The following is a 20,325-nucleotide window of genomic DNA, read 5'->3' as shown; positions in this document are numbered from 1 at the left end:
CTAGGGATGTAAAACAGTTCTCAGAAGAAATCAGAATAGTTAAGAAATATCTCAAAAAGTGTTTATCATTCTTTGAAATTCAGGAAATGCAAATTAAATCAACTTTGAGATTTCATCTTATGCTAGTCTAGTCATAATGGCTAAAATCAACAAAAGAACCAGTGGGGAAAAAAATGCTGCTGAGGTGGTGAGGAAGGAGGAGCCCTTGTCATTGTTGGTAGGAATGAAAATTGGTGCAGCTGCTCTGAAAATCAGTATGGAGAATCTTTTTAAAATGAAAATCAATCTCCCATATGATCCAGCTGTACCAACCCTTGGCATATGCCCGAAGGACTTGACACCCTACTCTACGTCCACTGCCACTACTCACAGTAGCCAAGAAGTGGAAACAACCTGTGTCCTTCAACAGATGAACAGAGACTAATCACAAACACGATGAACAGTATACACAGTGGAAAGCTAAATCTGTTTTTTTTTAAAAGAAGTCATGAAATTAATAAAGTTGGAAAGAAAATATGGGTGAGGTAACCCAGATATAGAAAGAGCTTCTCAGCTCCAAAGCTTCAGATGTGAATATAGAACCTGGAATAACAGCAGGAACCAGGAAAGTATAAAAGGACCCTGTTGGGAAGGGGTGCTTGAGAGGGGAATAGCAGGATATAGGTGCTGTAATGTAAAGGGGGGATGGGCCGGGGGACTCCAAATGCGGAGGAGGGAGGAAGGTCAGTACAGAAGGAGAGGAGGGACAAATAACAGCAAGGTTGTTTGACGGATCCTCAAGGAATCATATTATTTTATATTTACCTAAAGTTAAATTCAGTATGTATTTTTGGAATTGAATTCATTCTTGAAGATCTCTGTGTGCTATATTACCTTGTGTCAGAGTGTTGTGGCTTGCTTTAGAGGTGGCCTTTATCATATAAGATTTGAGATTAATAACATGAAGCTCTACTGTTTATTTCCTGTGTGCTGTATTAACCTTCAACAAATAACTTCCCTGTTCCTCAAGTTGTTTAATGAATAATATGGAGTAAACGGTTTCTACTTTATTAAAAGTAAAATGAATTGATGTGTATAAAATGTCTGATATAAGATATCTAGTACCCTTTGTTTCTTTTTTTGGCTACTTGAAAAGAGCCTATTAAATGTAATAATACCCCCAATATATTAATTATTTTATTCATTTTTATCAATAAATTAAAGCTTGACTCCTGTCTGTGCTAGCATAGTTGTAAGCAAACTTGACCTCTAGTCTGGGCTTATTGGCTATTAGAAAAAAATGATGTTAAATAAATGGTAACAGACACACAAGCAGCAGGAAATAGACATGCCCCTCCAGGATTTTTGTTCTATTAGGGAAGAATTATTTGAAGAAGCTTTGTTTAAGCTAAAATTGGAAGTGATTGTTAGATGAGTGTCTGCAGATAGTAGGATTTAAGTCGTTTAGGAGACAAATAGTACTAAAACTTTGACCTGGACACTAACAAGATGAACAGAAAAAAAGAGTAATTTTTCTAGTATTTAATGAACAGTGGAGATAATAGCTTGAAGATAGTTTGAAGTAGTTTGAAGTAACATATGAGCAACATGATCTGTGACCTTATAGCATATTGAAAATGTGTAACTTTGTTCCTGGGAGGTGTGAAAATAATAGGAACTTTGAACTGCAGGGCAACAGGATCTGATTTATGTTGACAAAGATAAGTCCAACTGCTCAGTGAAGCTATGTACAGAACAGATAAGAATGTGTGCTCATCCTGTTCAGACCTGCCAACTGTCAATCCAGTATCTCCTCTGCCCAGAGCACTCCCTGGCTTTCTCTAACTCTGACAGCCCTGCTCCTCCATGCTTACTCTCATCACTCTGCAGGAGTTCTGTGGTGGCTCTGTTTGAAAGGCTTGCCCTGTGCCTGTCTTTCTTAGTGTGGGAACTGAATACTAATCATGTCTAAATTCTGCTTATCAAATCTACATTAAATATGAAGAAATGTCATCGCTATAATAATCTACCGTCACATAAAAGTGTTTACTTTTAACATAGATATGCCAATTCTTGTTTTTTACTCATTCATACTACGAGACCTAACATACTTTAGCATTTAAATTAATTTTGTTGGCATTTTTTTCTGTATTGTCTATAGTCTAAAATTTGAAAATTTCTTTTAAAATATGCATCTCAAGATTTGGTACTATTGATATAAGCTGGGGGTATTTTTTCTTATTCTGTTAGTATTGAGGATTACATTTCCTTTTCTTACATGCCATAACTGCCTGTATCAAACAGACCCATCCTATGCTCTTAAAGCCTGAGCTGGTTTCAGGAGTGCTGCCTAATTAATTAAGGCAAGGCAGACAGGTTAATTGACTGAAAAAGCTAAAGCAAAGAGAAATTCTTCAAAAGAAGTTAATGTCAGCCTGTGTCCCACAGAATTCTCTGGTGCCTTCCAGAATTGCTCAGTGAACAGAGCCAGGAAAATCTCACCATTTCTCAAATGGACATAACTAAAGATGCTGAACCCAATAACGCTGCAGATGTGGAACTGTCAATGAATCCAGTGCAGCCATTGTAACCAACATTTAAGAAATAAAGGCAAATTGTCTTTTAAAGAATGTCCAAAAATAAGATCTCGACAAAGAGATGGAGTGCACAAAAAGGCGTTCAAAGAGGAAATGAAGTCATTGACATGAAAACTTAGCTGTGTGTACTCAGTAGTAGAACAGAGTTGACAGGGGAAAGAGCAGGAACATAAAGATAGATCATGGGCTTTCACAGTTGAAGAACAGAGGGATGAGCAGACTTCATAATCTATGGCACAGTGTCGGAAGGTCTACCATTCCAGTTATGAGTAAGAAAGCGAGAGAGAGAATGGGTACAGAAAACTTACGTTAAGAAAATGGCTGAAACATAGAGACTTAAGTATAGAGACTTCACACAGAAAAAAAAATAGTATTAAAAAACTGTATCTAAACATACCATAATGAATTTGAAAACCAAAGATAGGAAAATTTTGAAAGAAGCTGTGTAAGAACAAATAATCAAGCACAATATATGTTCCATCTAGCGGAACTGAAGCTCACAAGATTATAGCTTTCTTGTAAAAATCCTGGAGCTCAGAAAAGGCCTTGTTAATCCAAAGTTTTATATCCAGCAAAAATTCTTACTGTAATTGTGGCAAAATGAAAGTGTTCTCACCTAAGTTGTTACCAGAAGTCACATTCTCAAAGAAATGCTGAGGACATTGTTCCATCGTACAGGCACCAGAGAACACCTAGCAACTGGAGCTTTGAGAGTAAAGGGGGCTTTGCTGTTGGGTTGGTTGGTTGTAACCATGACATTAGGAAAGCAATATGCTAAAGACACAATGGACTTTTTTCCCAAGAACTATTAGTGGAGACTTACAAAAATTGGAGCAGCCTGTTCTGCACTCACATATAAAACTTAACTCAAAATAGGTCTCAAACTTATACGTAAAATGTGAAATTGTAAAACTTATAGAAGAAACCAAAATCTTTGGGATCTCATCTGGTAGAATGATTAATCTGATTAGTCACTAAAGATCTGATTCATAAAAGAATAAAAGAAATCATAGGACTGGAGAAGATAACTCAGCAGTAACAAGCATCAGCTGATATTGTCTTGAGAATTGGGTTCCATTCCCAGCACTCACATGACAGTTCACAACTCTGTAACTCAAGTTTCAAAGGATCTGATGCCCTCTTTTGGCATTGGGCATCAGGCTTTAAGATGGTACACAGACATATATTCTTCAGGCAAACACAATACAAATAAAATAGATATTAAAAAAAAGAAAACCATCACAAAGTGGCCATCATCAAAACTAAATATCTATTTTCAGTGGGTGAAAAAAACTCAAAAGAACCTAAACGTCTGAAAGAATATCTGCACTGTAAATCCCATAGTTTACAGGGGATTTATAGCTAGAATATAGAATGTACTTTCTATATATAATGATATGAAACGGTTGTTTCTGAAGAAACAACCAGCAAAGCCCTAGAGGAGACACTTCTCATAAATGAAATGGCAGATAGACATGAAGCACATAAGGATGCTCAGTATCAGCTCCTACAAAAAGTCAAAACAAAATTCAATTATGCACTTATTAAAATGTCCAAATGAAAGCAACAGAGATGGGCTGGCAAGTAATGGCATTCAGCACCATACAAGAACTGGAAAGGATATGAATGAAGTATGTACAACCTTCACACATCCCTATAGAAACACAAAGGGACTCAGCTTCTTTGGGAGTTCAGATGGATTAATTTTCACTAGATATATATTATAAAATGTTTATCTCATAGTACTATTCTAGCATAATGTTATTCAGGGATGAAAAGAAACATTATGCTAGAAATATTCAAATAGTTTAAAGTGTCAAACTCTCATCTAGGAATGTGCTACATAAATATGTAAGTTGTGTTGCTGAAATATTGATAGCACCTGGGTTAGTTAAAACAGTATAGTAATCATCCTGTCTTAAGCAATGTGAGGTGTGAGACTCCTCAGTGAGTAAGGGGTCACTCAGTAGACTGTAGTTCCTCTGAGATAGTTATGGAAGGGAGGATTGAAAGAGTCAAGGAGACAATAGGAGAGAAGAAACAGCAAGTTGTAGATTGTGAGAACAGAGCCGCAACCTAGGACTGCCCTCCAGCATGTGGTGATGCAGATGATGAGATGCGGCTGGGGAGGAAGTGCTGCTGAAGATCAGTTATCAGAGGTTCAGAAATTGAAAAGGAGAAATGCTTATTGGGTCCTGACTTTGAATTATTCATAGAGTTCCAATATTTAGGATGAAAGGGGAGATGTCAACATATTTTCAGTCTTCCATTTTTAAGAGAAATGATCTGAGATATGCAAGGGACTCCAAGGAGTAAGATTAAAAGGGCTTTGCTATGTTTAGCCAGAATTTAAGACACAAAGTTCAGTGAGGCGGTGGTGGCACACACCTTTAATACCAGCACTCCAGACACAGAAGCAGTCAGATCTCTGTGAGTTTGAGGACAGCCTGGTCTACAGAGAGAGTTTCAGGACAGCAAGGGCTGCTCAGAGAAACACTGTCTTGGAACACAAACAACAACAACAAAAAAAGAAGTTTCTCTTCCTTAAAATATAATACAGATGAAAATGAAAAGAAACATAAAATACACTGCAGCAGAGCAAAGCATATAAGGCTGTCCCGGTGCAGCCTCTCCCAGAACTTTAATACAGGGCACACTACAGGGTACCCGTCTAGGAGGATCTGGAAATGGAGACTTCAGCACAGGTGTCTGCTTGGGTGTGAAGGGTTGGACTGGAGGCTCCCTGACCCTTTTGATTGACCTAAACTATATCGATTTTTAAAAATTTGGATAATAATTTTTGGTCAGTCTTTCAGAAGTCATTTTAAAATCCATAACACATACTGTTAAGTACATAAACCACACAGATGCATATAACAGAGAACAGCAATTTGCAGATAAAAAAACAACTAGTCACAAACATTAGACTGCTTTCTTAGCCACAGAAGCCTTTGGTGTCTTCCTTTTTTTTCTCAAATTCCTAGGATTGGAATTTGTCCATAACTTTAAAAAGGGCATAAAATTGAAAACTTGTGATGGTTTCCCCTCCTTCAAGTGAGTCCATCACAACCTCTAGTCCTTAATGCAATTTTTAAAAAGTCTGCTCTTTGCTTTGATATAGCTGCAAGACTAACGATATTAGCGCATATGTTTGGCTCACACCAGTTCTTCTATGTTAAAAATAATGTAAGTTTTGACAGTTTAATTTGGTGTTACAAAACCTCTTTTCAGTGGAATTTTGTATTTGACATTATAGCTATAATTCTATGTGTTTTATATAAGGTGACATTTGAGAAAACACAAAATGTCTTACAAAAAGATCATCATGAAATATGTATGACATAACTATAAAGACCATTGTGAGCATTGTTAGTAACTGCCCAGTTGGAATGGAAATCTAAGAGAACTGAAGGCTGCCATCATGTAAGCCTTCAGAAAACTCAGGTAGAGAGTTATGTCTACTAAATGTAGACCACTGACATCAAGGCCTTTACAAATTGTCCAAGAAGAAAGCACCAGTAGTGTGTCATCACTAAGTAAGGGCGCAGTTTTTGCTACTTTAGGGTTAGACGGTTATGTCCCAAGAATATCATCTTCTCCTTTTAACAACTTTCAAGCTGATATAAGCCCTGGAAATCTAATTTACATGATTTATCTGGAAACTGTAAAGTATAGTATCTATTTAGAGATAGTGTGAGAGTGAGAAAAGTGAAGAACTGTTTCTCCAGCTAATTCCAGAGCACCTGACCCCATTTATTTTTTTACCTCCATGGGCACCAGCAGTACACATTCATATGTGCAAGCAAAAAAAACCTCACACATAAATAATATAAATGCATCATTGTTTAAATTTTCATCTTCTTGTAAACTTGGTGGTGCTTTGTCAAAGTTAGGCAAATACTTGTTCCTATGTCCAGATCAAGGGGTAGTAAGTGACAGGACCTCACTGCTTCCTTGAGGATCACCACATCTCTTGATATTGAGTTCACAAATAAGTTCTTAACATTATTCTGTTTCTTATATTGCCTCTTTTAATCTGTATCAAAATTAAAAATGTTTACCTTGAACTTGTAAATTTTCAAAAAAAATCCTCACTAAATAAATGGCCTTTACAAAAGGACAATAAGTTTAAAAGGATATTTATATGTCAGCATTTTGCTGTTTTATTCTTTTAGTGTAAATAAATATGTATAGTATTTTGTTTGGTCATTGAGAAATATTCCCCACCAACAGCAGTGGTGACATTTACCTTTAATCCCAGCACTCTGGATACAAAGGCAGGTGGATCTCTATATGTTCAAGGTTACCCTGGTCTACGAAACAAGTTATAAGCCAGCCAGGGCTGCATAGTGATTGAGAACCTATCTCAAAAAGGAAAGAACAGCAACACAAAATAAAACACACATACACACCAAAATTCCTCACCATATAACTATGCCAAAAATTTTCACAAGCTTTAATGATATATGTCCTGCTTGGAATTTTAATTATTTACTTTATGGTTCCCATACTTTTTCTGTCTTCAAAATAATGGCATTTATTAACTTGTTTTGAGTTTATAATATTTGCGGATATATGGCTATAATATTTAGTAACAGTTACTTTCCTGAGTTTCTTTTAATTTGTAAGTTTTCCAAGTAAAACAATGCCAGCTTCAGGGTCAAGATATAATAAATTCAGCCTCAGCTTTTAGCTTTCTTTCTTCTTTCTTTCCTTCCTTCCTTCCTTCCTTTCTTTCTTTCTTTCTTTCCTTTCTTTCTTGACAGAGTTCCTCTATGTAGCTTTGTAGCTTGTCCTGAAACTTGTTCTGTAGACCAATCTGGCCTTGAGCTCACATAGATCACCTGCCTGTGCTTCCCAAGTGCTGGATTAAAGGCATGCACCACCACTACCTGGTATTGTTTTCATTTTTCAGTATTTAGGTGTTCATCTGCAAGTATTAATCATTGTAGGAGCATCTTCCTGTCTTTTAAAAAAAAGTCGGTACAAAACTTTTGAATCCCTCTACTGAGGGTATTGGCCTAGTTAATATCTGCTTTAAAATTCAGTGTCTGCTCATTTCTCTCTAGTAATGAGTTAAACCTACAACAGTATCTTAGATTTAAGAAACTTTCAGATTCCATCTCATCTGTATGTCTTAGCTCTAAGGCATCTCAACTCCATGCTGTCTCAATTTGACTGCTCTTTCAGAGGTCCTGAGTTCAATTCCTAGAAATAACATAGTAGCTCACAACTATCTATAATGAGATCTGGTGCCCTCTTCTGGTGTGCAGACATACCTTCAGGCAGAGCACTGTAATAGCAAATAAATAAATCTTGAAAAAGAAAGAAAATCTATAAGAATAAACCATGAAGTGCCATTCTCTTGACTTTGAACTTTTGTTTTTCCTTCCTGGACTTAAGCTGATCATGGTTAAACAAAAATCTTCATGTTTTACCTTTACTTTCTCCAAATACATGTGTCACTATATCTGTAAATCTGCATGAAGTGGCAGGCAGTCAGCGGTGTTCAGATGCTGCGTACATGACATCAGTGCTCGCATGCTTAGATTTTGTAAGAAGGGACAGAACTTGGGATTTTTAAAAACAAGTTGTCTTGAATGTATTGTTAGAAAAATTAGGAAACGTAACAAATCCTCACATCCAGTTCACTTCCTCGCTTATTTTTTTTTGATTCGTAGTTACTCAAACTAATATTATTATCTGTTGCTTGCAGTTGTTTAATAGAAGTGTTGTTGTTTGAGAATTTGAAATGTTCAAATTTTCTTTCTTTTTGCGTGCATTTATAAAAAAGAGGATTTGGTTTATTTTGGATTCATTGAATATTAAAATCACAAGCTTTATCTTGTTTAGCTTTATCTGTTCCTTTGTTACTTTTGCCTTTGGTTGACTATGCCACAAGGAAAGGAGGGTTCTCCATTTTTCACAGTATCTAATGGTTTTATAGCAGCAGCTGAGCAGATGACTTTCACTCCGTGCTGCATTAGCTTTCCATTGCAGGCACTGTGGTAAAGAATCAAGTCCTAAAGCATCATCAAGTTGTTGTCCCATGTTTGCCGGTTGGTGTGGCTGCCCTTGAATTTCTGTCTTTCTCAAATGAAAGCCTTCATCGGAATGTTGCTTCTTTCATTGTAAACTTTTTGGAATTTAACTGCACTGTTAAGATTTAAAAGTCAACATTTTTGTGATACTAATTTTTGCTTATTTAGGACTTCTGACATGTCAAGTAAAAAGTAATTGTAGTGCAACTATTATCCATAAAACCCAAATGTGTGAATAACATAATTTGGGCAAAAAAGATTGTTAATTCTTTGGTGCTGTGTTTTAGTTTTTTCTTCTTTTAATTCTCTGTTTTACCCTAATTGTTTGAAATTGCTTAAAAGCTGAGGAATAGTCTCTAGGAGATGAGATGATATCTTATGCTGTGGCTCATGATGAATAAGGCAAAGTTTCTTCCCTTCTGGATTGGTAGTCTTATGAGAGGGAGATTCTGCGTTATATAGAATAATGAAAAGGGGAGTGTAAGGTTGTGAGAAGATATACCAGTAGAAGCAGGCTGCAAAATCATTGTCCCCAGGCTCAAGTTAACTGGACCTCTCAGGTCCAGTATTCCTGGCACATTTTTAGGTCTCCTTCTGACTTTAAGGAAGGATCAGTTCTATGGGGACAAAGAGATGCTTTTTGCTTTTATGTTTCTTCAAAGAGGTAAAAAGCCAGCCTCTACTCAGGTAACAAATTGATGGTGGCTTCTTTTGCATTCTGACTAAAGAAACTTACAAAACCCTGGGCATGGGCTACAGCTGAGGATCACTGATGACCAGCGTGAAACTGTGAGCAGGAAGGCCCAGCTCAGCCCTGTGAATGGGGGCTAGCAGGATAGAAGCTGGGAGGCTGGCAGGAGAACCAGAGTTGAATGCTGAGGTTAAAGTGGAAAGAAGTTACCCTTTGGGATTCGGGGCCTGACAGAAATTCCCCTTCTTACATAGCAATAATTTCTAAACTCTACAGCTCTAAATTTTTATATTGCTAATTAACTTGTATATATTACAGTTTACAACTTTCACATCTAAAACATCCCAGATTCTTCAATCCTTTATACATGAATTACCAGGAAATAGTAAAGTATGTCTTAGTCCTTAAACTCCTGTGCCTTAGCTCAGATCCTAGTGATCCATGCCTGTCCATTCTACCTATTCAGTCCTCTGGTTGTATCAGGGTAATTTTCCATTTCTTTCTTGACTTTATTTCTTGGCACAGTGCTTTACTGTGCACTGCTATCTTAGAATAAATTTTGACTCCTACCTTCACAGTAACTTCACCATGAGTTCTAATGCTTCCAACAGTCAAGTTCTCACTGGGACCTTTCGTGGGCCCATCTTTGACCTCTACACACACACACACACAGGGAGGAGGGAGGGAAGGATGGAGGGAGAACATTCAGGGCTGTGTAAATTCACCCTCTTTTTTTTTTTGGTTTTTCAAGACAGGGTTTCTCTGGAATTCACCCTCTTTTAAAATACAGTCACTGGCTTGGAACTCCTCTAGTGTCCTCTCAGCCTTTTTAAACCCATCACTAGTCATGTGGAGAGAAGCAGCCCCCAAAAGACAGTTCCATTGCAGCATCTTTCGAAGAAAAACACATTTCCATTACAGGATGTCTTTAGGATGGGGGAGAAAACATGGCCATCAGATGTTTTTTGGGGGGAGACAAGGAAATTTATACACACAGTATTGGAATGAGCATGCAGATGTGTGTATCACTCTGTCTGAGGGAAGACATGTGTAAAATCAGTATGCTTTTGCTTCATGTGACCACACAGTTCAGAGGTTCCATGCTTCATTGACAGCATTCTTTTGCCAAGCTGGCATGATTATGGAAGAACAAAGTCCTTATATATTCTCTCTTTCTCTCTCCCCTCCCCCCTTTCTTTTCTCTCACCCCCCCCATACACACAGAGAGACATGAGAATGCTAGGGAAATCTGAAGATAAAAATTCTTGGTGCATAAAGTTTGATCTGGGCTGGAGAGATGACTCAACCATTAAAGGCGAGGCTCACAACCAAAAATATATGAGTGCAGTCAACTGTTTGGAAATATTCAGTTATTCTAAATGAATTTCAGATATTTCTTTGCATAAGTTCTATGTATATTTGGCTTTCTACTTTACAGCCTCAACCTTAAATATACTAAAGTTCCTGTACTGATACAAAATATAGTCCAGGGGGGATGGTGATAAGGCTCTATAAGTAAAGAGCCTTCTGAGAACCTGAATTCAGATCCCCAGCACCAAAATAAAATGTTACTGTAACCCCGGAACTGGTAAGTATTGATAGGCAGATCCTGGGGTCTTGGTGGCTAGCTAGTCTAGCCAGCATGTGAGAGAATGCCAGGTTCAGTGAGAAACTCTTTTTCAGAAATGAAGTGGAGAAGCGATCGAGAAAGACATCTTGATGTCTGTCTCTGGCCTTCACACTCCTTGCACCAAAGAATGCAACATCCACACGCATATGTAAACGCAAGCACATGCCTTTAGACATATGTGTATAAGACATAGAATATGAGTGGAGTTCTGTTGGCTTTGGGTAAATTTTAACATGTAAAATGAGTGGGTTTAAATTTAAAATATGCAGTGAAATGAACTACATACTACCACACAATAAAAGAAGTAGTCACATTGTTGACTGAGGTTTCTGTCCTGCCCAGTTCCTGCAGCCGTTAAGTCCCAAAGAAATCACACAGAGGCCTATATTAATCATAAACTGATTGGCCCAGTAGCTCAGGCTTCTTATTAATTAATTCTTATATCAGCCCATAATTCTTGTCTGTGTTAGCCACATGACTCAGTACCTTATTTGGCAAGGCAGTCACATCTTCCTTTCTCTGAATCTGGGTCACAACTGCAGACTGTACTTACCTCTTCCCAGCATTCTCGTTGCCCTGCCTCTACTTTCTACCTGGTTGCCCCGCCTATACTTCCCGCCTGGCTACTGGCCAATCAGCATTTTATTAAAAATAATACAAGTGATAGGATAAAAGATCATTGTCCCACAACAGTCACATGAACTCTCTCCTCTTTTATATGGAAGTGTGGCACAAAGTAGAAAAATACATTCTATAAAAAGAACACCTCAGCAAGTTACTAAATGGACACTCCCTGTGTGATCACCTAGGTGAATAGACACTGCTACCAGAACTCTAAAACCACATCCCCCCCATTCTCCTGCTTCATTGCTTTGCACTTGGGGAAGCTAAATATTGAAACCATTTTCCTAAATTCACAGCACATACTTGTAACCTACTTTCGTATTCTTGCATAGAACCTTATAATATGAACTTGTTTCTCTTGTTTTGTTTGTCCAATATTTGTGACTTTAACCCATATGGCATAAGCTTTTCAGAATGTTTAATATTCATCTATATTTAGAAATATTTTATGTGAATGTACCTGAATTTATCTATTACACATATTTTTACTATTATAAGTAAAAGTTGCTCTTATGCTCTGATAATTCCTATATCTGTTTCTTACGGTTTTATTTTCTAAAAATTATGTGTGTAAATTAAAATTATATATCTTTTCTGTTTGAAGAATAGCTAGGCTCAGAATTATTGAGCCATGGTGTAGACATGTGTAGCTCTTTTACTTAAGTTCTCAAACTGTTCAGTTTTTCTACATCTCTGCATTCTGCTTTGCATTATATTACCGTTTTCTGAAATTTTAAAATGTCCAGTACCACTTATGACAAGTGCCATTTGTTTCATGTTTGTTTAAGTCTTTTGCTCAACTTTTGTAAAGATATTTTTGTTATTTTTTGATTGTGTGTATGGCTGTGGTTCTTTATGTGCTTATGAGTGTAAGTGCCCATGTGGAGGCTACAAAAATGGGATACCCCAGAACCAGAAGTTAAAGGTGATGGTGAGCCACCTGATGTGGGTCTGGGAGCTTGTGTCCTAATCACTGAGCTGTCTCTTCAGCCACCTATTGAGTCTTCTGTTGAGCTGTTGTTACTCTGACCCATTTGTAGCAGTCCATTTTATTCATTATTCATTATATCAGTACCTGATCTTCAGTGGAGGTGTGCATTCATGTGTCTCCTCCCACCATTCACCTTCACGTTTGTTATAATCAGGTCCTCTAGTCCATATCACCTTTTCTTTGTTGGCAGTGATTTTGCTTTTAGAAATGTCCTTGCTTTAACACTGTGAAGATGTTCTGTAAGTGTTGCCAAAGCTTAGTGCTTTGACTTTGACATTATGCTGGAGGCCTAGGTAGAACTTGTGCAGGAGGCAGAAGTCAGTATTGTTATTTCTTTGCCGGATACCCAACGGACCAAGCAGTATATATTGAAAAGAACATCCATCCGTGTTCACACTGCACTAATAGCCTGTGTCTGTGTCAGTCTCTAGACTTCCTGGACTTAACTTTTCAGCACTCTGAGCCAGTTGTCTATTTTAGTTTTAATCATATGTATGTTTGTGGGGACATATGCATGTAAGTGTGAGTGCCCGCAAAGGCCAGAGGAGGGCATCAGATGCCCTGTAGCCCAAGTTTTGTATTGGTTGTTTTGAGCCACCTTTTGTGGGTGTGAGGAACCATACTCCATTTAGCAAGTTGGGCAAGTATTCCCACTACCGACCCATCTCTCCAGCCCTGGTTTTTATTTTTGAACACAACTGTCTTGATTGCTGTAACTGTATAAATAAGCTTGGTGCATGGCTTATTTTCAGGTCTTTGGTTCTCATATGCTCACTTAGCTGTTCTTGACCTTAAGTCTTGAAGGTTTTATTGAAATTTCATTGGCTCTATAGAACATTGACAGCTTCATTAGAATGGTATGCAGATGTATTTGTGTGATACACCTTTACTTGTGCGAATTATCTCTCGCTTGTCTTGTGGATGGTAGGTAACGCTCAGTGTGAAGATACTGTATATCTTTTCATAAGATTATTTTTTAGGGTGTTGATGTATTTTGAAGCTGTAGTAATTGTGTTTTTTTTATTAATTTAGTAGTGAGCTTGGGACAGATAACTAGAACACAGTTGTCACATCTCTAGATCTTTATCCAGTAATCCTTCTAAGCACTGGTTGGTCATAGTATGTGCATTTTCTTAGCTGCTCTGGTGAGCACAGCATCACCTGAAATACAGGCGGCGTTCCTCCTTTTCCAGTGGCATCCACTTTGTTTCTGTACTCTACTTTGCGTTGTTTCATGGGATGTAACAGTGATGTTCTTTCTTTGTCCTGATGGCAAGGACAGTTTCAATATTTTACAATAATTTAAATATTTTATAAGGTTTTTGTTAATTTTGGTTTTTAATGTGTTTTCTTTATCAGACTAAAGACAAGTCCTCCTTTATGGTTTGGTCTATGTAGTTTGTGAAAAGTTTTTATAATGAGTAGATGTAGAATTTTGTCATGTCTTATCAAAATCAGCACATAGTTTCTCTTTACCGTTTTCCTACTGGCACAGTAATCGGATGGGAGGAATTATGCTGTAAAGTTCTCAAACAGTGATGGTTGGAGTAGACTGGCGTTCTAAACTGTACACTTTTCTTAGAGCTTTGCTTGCTGACCCTCTATCGGTGTTTGCTGTTAGCTAGCTGTAGTCTAGTTAATATACCACTGTCCCCAATAGGATACAGTAGGCTGCTGTTCTATGTAAAGCAACTCAGCCCAAGGAAGCTCTCTGTTGTCTAATCTATGAGAACATGACAATTCTTAGTAATAGTAACATTACTATAAAGCAGTAATTATTGTTATTGAAATGAAATATTAACCAGCTTACAGACTTAATAAAGAAATAGTTCAGATTTCCAGTTCCAAGGAATGACATAGCAGCAGGGGTATTTGAGCTATGTCAAATTAACCAGAATGAAGTTTGAGAATGGTCATAATTAAAGATAAGACTGAAAGTAGAGTTCAAATTCAATCAAGGAGGATCTTGATTGCCCAGCCAAAGATTAGGCCTGGTTCTGTAGCAACTCAATTTTACAGATAAGAAAATGCATCTTGAGAGGTCATGACCTGCCTCCAGTACTACCAAATCAGAACTGCAAATCCATAATAAAAAGAATTTAATCACACTAGTCCTTTATAAAATATACTGTACTCTACTCACTAGTTTGTATGCTAATTGTTTTACTTGTATTACCTTAAATTTATAAAATATTTTTTAATTACACTCTTCTTTGTCTTATTATATTCTTCCATTATAAAATTAAATTGACGGGAAACCGAACAGAATAATTATTCTGCAATCATAACAGAGGTAATAGGTATTCATCCCCTAACAATACTGGATGCTCAAGCAAGGTCATGGGGTGCTAGAGAAAGAGAAACAAGCCATATAGAATCTCTGGGTGATTAATGTGAGGGGCATGTCTTATTCAGGGTTCTAGCCGGGACTTATATTAGTTTTGAAATCCTGGTGACACATTGCCTGTACCAGTGGTCTCCTTTCCTCATGATTTTTTTTCCTGTGTGCTTTCTTAGGCTACAGACTAAGAGCTGCTTGCTTCATTTGGAGTGATGAGTATCTTTACCTCTTCCTTATCTCTGTATTGTACTTTTTACCTTAATATTCAGAATGCATTTTATATAGCATGTATGCATGCATATATATATTGAGGGGCAAATTCTCAGGACATAACTCAAACAAACCTTGAACTCACCACCCTTCTGCCTCATTCTCACAAGTGCTGGACTCCAGGTTCCTGCTACGATGCCCGGTGTTCTTTCGTGTATTTAAACACCATGGGGTGACCCTTTATATTTTGCAGTATGAAGAGGCTAAAAGGATGAGCACATGCTACATGAATAAAAGACTAATTGTTCTTTTTCTTATGTGGTGTATTGCCTCTGAGGAAGGAAAGAATGTCTTTCAGATGCCATTAGCTACACATAACAATTGTGAATATATGGTTGTGAAATGAATGAATTACTGAAATTTATTTTTCTTGTTATTTCTACAAAATCCTGGAGGAAGATTATGAAAAATCCGAATCCTTTCTGATTTGCTGGGGATAGTTTTTTATTGAAATATTTAAATATGTATTTCAAAACAATGCTGTTTCCACGTACTATTTGTGAATTTTAGAAGTTAGAGAAGGTCAGAGTCCTGACTGGACACTTGCTGCCTGCTCCTGCAGTACTCTCAGTTCTGTTTAGAGAGCACAGTTTTTCACATATTTATTGCCTTTTCTTGGAAAATATTCCTAGGTTAATCAGTAGCCACTCTCATATCTTATAGTATGGTCAAGAGAAACCTGGCATGCTTTGTTACCATAAAAAGCAAGAAACAAAAAGCAATGGCATTCTCTTACGTAAATCCCGGGTACTGGGGATTTAAAATAGCACTGGAAAGAAATTATTAACATAACCGTAAAACAAGCTTAATTTGGATTTAATGGGTTAGACTTAGGTGATGGCTGACAAGACCCTACCCTCATGCCTCTATGGTAGACTACATGTTAGCCAGGGAAGCTATTGATGTGAAGTTTCTCTTGTATAATTACTTTTTTTGCCAAGAAAAAAAAAATGCATGGTGTATTGATCTAGATGGGAACCTCTGAGTAGCAGCTTCCCTTGACTAACAGTGAGTGTCATCTTTCTGCCATGATAAATGGTAACACACTGGCCCCACATAATTACTTTGTGGTGAAATGAACCTCCTATCCCCTTCTCCCTTCCCTGTGCAGAGATATAACAATCATCTTCATCTGAAAGGTGTAATTTACTGGACTAATCATCCTCTTAATAGGGAAAATCCGTGTCCCCTAGAATATGGCCTCTGTTGGCTAACTGAAACAGAAACACCTTTTAAAATGATTTAAAAAGAAAAAAAAAGACTCCATGGTATTAGCATTTTTACCAATTCTCAATTGTTCTTATCCATGCTTTCAGCTGCCTATTCACCCCATCTACATTCAACCTTAAATTTTATACTGATTATACATTAACAGAGGAAAGATAGAGATAGTCAAATGTTTGGCTTGCAAGGCGGACAATGATTTATGTAAATTAACCTATTAAGTTCACGAAACTGACTACATTTTGTAAAAATTTATTTAGATAACACTTGTTTTGAGAAAGCCGCTATTCATAACACTTCCCTATATGATTTTTATCTTGGGCAGCATTTCTACTTTGTAAAATCTTTTCCACTGATCATTCTCTCCATCAAGCCTTAAATAAGCCCCCTTGAGTGTGACAACCACACTGTCCCTAGCCATTGTAAAAGACTAGGTGATTTTGGTTGTCAGCGTTTTGACAAAGATTTCCCAGTGTGCTTCCAATTCTCCTTAAGCCTATGCTACATTTTGATGAGCAAAGACCTGTCCTTCGTGCCCCTGCTTTAATACTCCGTACTGTGTAATTACTTTAAGTAATGTCCTTTAAAGAGTGTCTAGCATTCATTTTAGATCATTGTAAGACCGTGGTGAAGGGTGGGCTAAAGGTCATTTCCAATGATTGCGCCTAGTTAAATAAATGTACAGGTTCTCACAAAGGAGTCTTGCTCTTCAGTCATGGATTCCCTCTTAGTGCCTCTAGGAATACCAAGTAAAATGTACTTGTTTTTGCCTTTAAGGCGTTGTATTTTATATTTTCCTTCTCTTTGTTAATTTTCCCCTCATACTTCTGTTTATTTCCAAAACTGAGCACAAACTTTTATTTAGTTGTAAATTAGATCCATCACTTTTGACAGTTGGTGGAAACCCTGTATGTAGATATGAATGAATGTTTAGAAAGGATTGTTCTTAACTAAGACTTATTAAAAATGACTACTTTATAAAATGAAACAGGTCTCTCTTGAATGGAGCACAGGTTGGGTGACAGTTTCTTCCTATCCTGGCCACAGCTGGCTTCTTCTGTTCACAGCCAGAAGTGAAATCCGTGCAGATTGAAAGCCATCCCTATCCTGTGTAGCCAGTCATTTCTGTCACTTCCAGCCTTAAATCACTTCCATGACCTAGCACTGTTTATCAAGAAAGCCCAGACCTAACTTCTGCATTGAGATGTGCTGTGCTCCAGGAAAATGATAGTTCCTTCAAGCTACCACACTGTGAATAGCTCATCACCAGAGTCATTTTCTAAAGTAACTATTATGTTTCCTCCCCGAGGAAACACTGTCTGTAATCAAATTATCACTTAAATTCTAGAAATCTGTATGCTAAAACAAAGATTCCCTTTTTAAAATTGTTAATATTTTTTTAAAATCTAAGACCAAAAAAAAAATGTGCAACAATGTCTCAGGTCAAAGTCTCATTGATCCGGTGTTTTCTTAAATGTTTATTTTAGCAAATTAGACGGAAAGCTGCATTGTAGCTGAATGCTTCAGAAGTCATAGAACTACAGTGAGTTTGATGGAAAACAGCTTTTCTCCTTCCTATTCTAAATGGTTCCTACTTTGATTACAAGCATTTATTATAATTATCAAGAGATTAAGCTCTTATAGAATCCAGTAATGGAACCATTTAAAAGGAATATAATGGCAGTTTATTGGATTCTGCAAAAGAAAAGAACACAGCTAGAGTGGTCTGTTTTGTACAGGGCTCTACTCCTGGCCGAGGAAACTCATTTTATTATTCCGTCTCCCTTGATTCACTGCGGTAGTTTTTGATGGCTAAGGATGTAATGTTCTCTGATATGCGACCTGACCTTTGGCCTTTCTATGGTTTCCATCTTTTGTAAGCATGCATGTGTGTATTGGCTTTTCAGTGTGAATATCTTTGTTGTAAAAATCAGTGAGGTTGATGCCCAGTTAATTTTTTTAATTTTAATTTATTTGGACTCACACGAGGAGAGGAGAGAGGAGAGGAGAGGAGAGGAGAGGAGAGGAGAGGAGAGGAGAGGAGAGGAGAGGAGAGGAGAGGAGAGGAGAGGAGAGGAGAGGAGAGGAGAGGAGAGAGAGAGGAGAGGAGAGGAGAGGAGAGGAGAGGAGAGGAGAGGAGAGGAGAGGAGAGGAGAGGAGAGGAGAGGAGAGGAGAGGAGAGGAGAGGAGAGGAGAGGAGAGGAGAGGAGAGGAGAGGAGAGGAGAGGAGAGGAGAGGAGAGGAGAGGAGAGGAGAGGAGAGGAGAGGAGAGGAGGAGGAGAGGAGAGGAGAGGAGAGGAGAGGAGAGGAGAGGAGAGGAGAGGAGAGGAGAGGAGAGGAGAGGAGAGGAGAGGAGAGGAGAGGAGAGGAGGAGAGGAGAGGAGAGGAGAGGAGAGGAGAGGAGAGGAGAGGAGAGGAGAGGAGAGGAGAGGAGAGGAGAGGAGAGGAGAGGAGAGGAGAGGAGAGGAGAGAGGAGAGGAGAGAGAGGAGAGGAGAGGAGAGGAGAGGAGAGGAGAGGAGAGGAGAGGAGAGGAGAGGAGAGGAGAGGAGAGGAGAGGAGAGGAGAGGAGAGGAGAGGAGAGGAGAGGAGAGGAGAGGAGAGGAGAGGAGAGGAGAGGAGAGGAGAGGAGAGGAGAGGAGAGGAGAGGAGAGGAGAGGAGAGGAGAGGAGAGGAGAGGAGAGGAGAGGAGAGGAGAGGAGAGGAGAGGAGAGGAGAGGAGAGAGAGAAGAGAAGAGAGATATTTGGGGGGTAAAAGAAAGAAACTAAATTCAGCAAAGTAGAGATCCCTGGACTTGTAACTGGCAGAATTGCAGTGTGGGCAGAAATACAAGAGAACAGTTAGAGAACTGATGTCTGTGCAGAGAAGGACCGAGGTGTTGATGCTGTCTGTCAGTGCCTGTACTAGGAAGAGGCTCAGGTCCAGCAAAACCCCTTCTTATGGTGTGAGACACTGGGAAGGCTATGCTAATGATTCTGAACAGCTGAAAATGAAAGATCCCAAGCCAGCTTCCTGCCTAAATAGCATGCTGTGCATAGTAAGCCTTCAAAAGTATTTTAATTACTTTGTTTTTATCAAAGTAGTAAAGAAAATATTATTTTATTTAAATGGTTAAATTTTCTGTTGACTATTTTTGAGGAGTGTCCTTTCTTCTTTTTGTGGTTGTTGTTGTTTGTTTGATTGTTTGTTTTTGGACAGTATCTTACTCTGTAATGTAGGCAGGCTTTGAACTTGAAATCCTCCTGCCTTGACCTCAGGAATAGCTGGGATCACAGGCCTGGCCCACTATTTTGACCTACCCAAAATAGTATTTCTTTGAAGCCTTTCAAATTTGTGTTTCTCTACTTTAGCTGTTTCATATTATCAATGGAACTAGTGTTATTTTGTTGCTGTTGTTGCTAAACAACAGTGTCAAGTTAGGAGCCATGGTTCTATCCCATAAACTTAACTGAAAATTCTTAAACCATTTGGTATGTACTAGAGGCTTTAGCTACTGTTCTAGACTTCTAAAGGTTCTACCTGAGGCTTTCTTCACTGTTCGGTTTCTTCTTGTATACTGAGAATAACTGGAGATGTAGTCACAGGCCTAGCTGCACTGACACACAAAGCAAAAAAGGAGCGATTCAGAATGCTAGTGACCCACAAAAATAGAGAGCTGCTCCCTAAGCCAGCTACTGTGTTGTCAGCTGCCTTCTAACACAATGCTAAGCCTTGTCTTTGAAATAGTGTGTATAGTTTGTATACTATATTGTATAATGTGTATTTACTATGTAGTGTGTATTTATATACTACTTTACTATATAATAGAGAAAGCATATCTAATATAGATATTTTATGAAATGTATGTAGATAAATAAAAAAAATTACAAAACATCTCAATTCCAGCAGGGTGGTTCACAGGTATAAAGCCAACACTTAGGAAGCTACCATAGGAAGAT

General features: G+C 38.1%; 1 protein-coding gene across 1 annotated transcript in view; it reads left to right on the top strand.

Moving 5' to 3' along the window:
- Positions 1-2,569, top strand: part of LOC121437307 (neurobeachin-like) — a 107,352-nt gene extending 104,783 nt beyond the window's left edge. Inside the window, exon 7 of the mRNA XM_041637169.1 lies at positions 2,448-2,569. Within this exon, the coding sequence (XP_041493103.1) occupies positions 2,448-2,569 (122 nt within the window). The remainder of the gene's footprint in view (positions 1-2,447) is intronic.
- Positions 2,570-20,325: the final 17,756 nt, after the last annotated feature.

This window comes from Microtus oregoni, unplaced genomic scaffold (genome assembly GCF_018167655.1).
Source record: "Microtus oregoni isolate MIOR12 unplaced genomic scaffold, Mior012 000051F_ref0000332, whole genome shotgun sequence".
Taxonomy (NCBI): Eukaryota; Metazoa; Chordata; class Mammalia; order Rodentia; family Cricetidae; genus Microtus; species Microtus oregoni.
The sequence above is the reverse complement of the archived record's forward strand: the minus strand, read 5'-3'. Positions and strand labels throughout refer to the sequence as shown.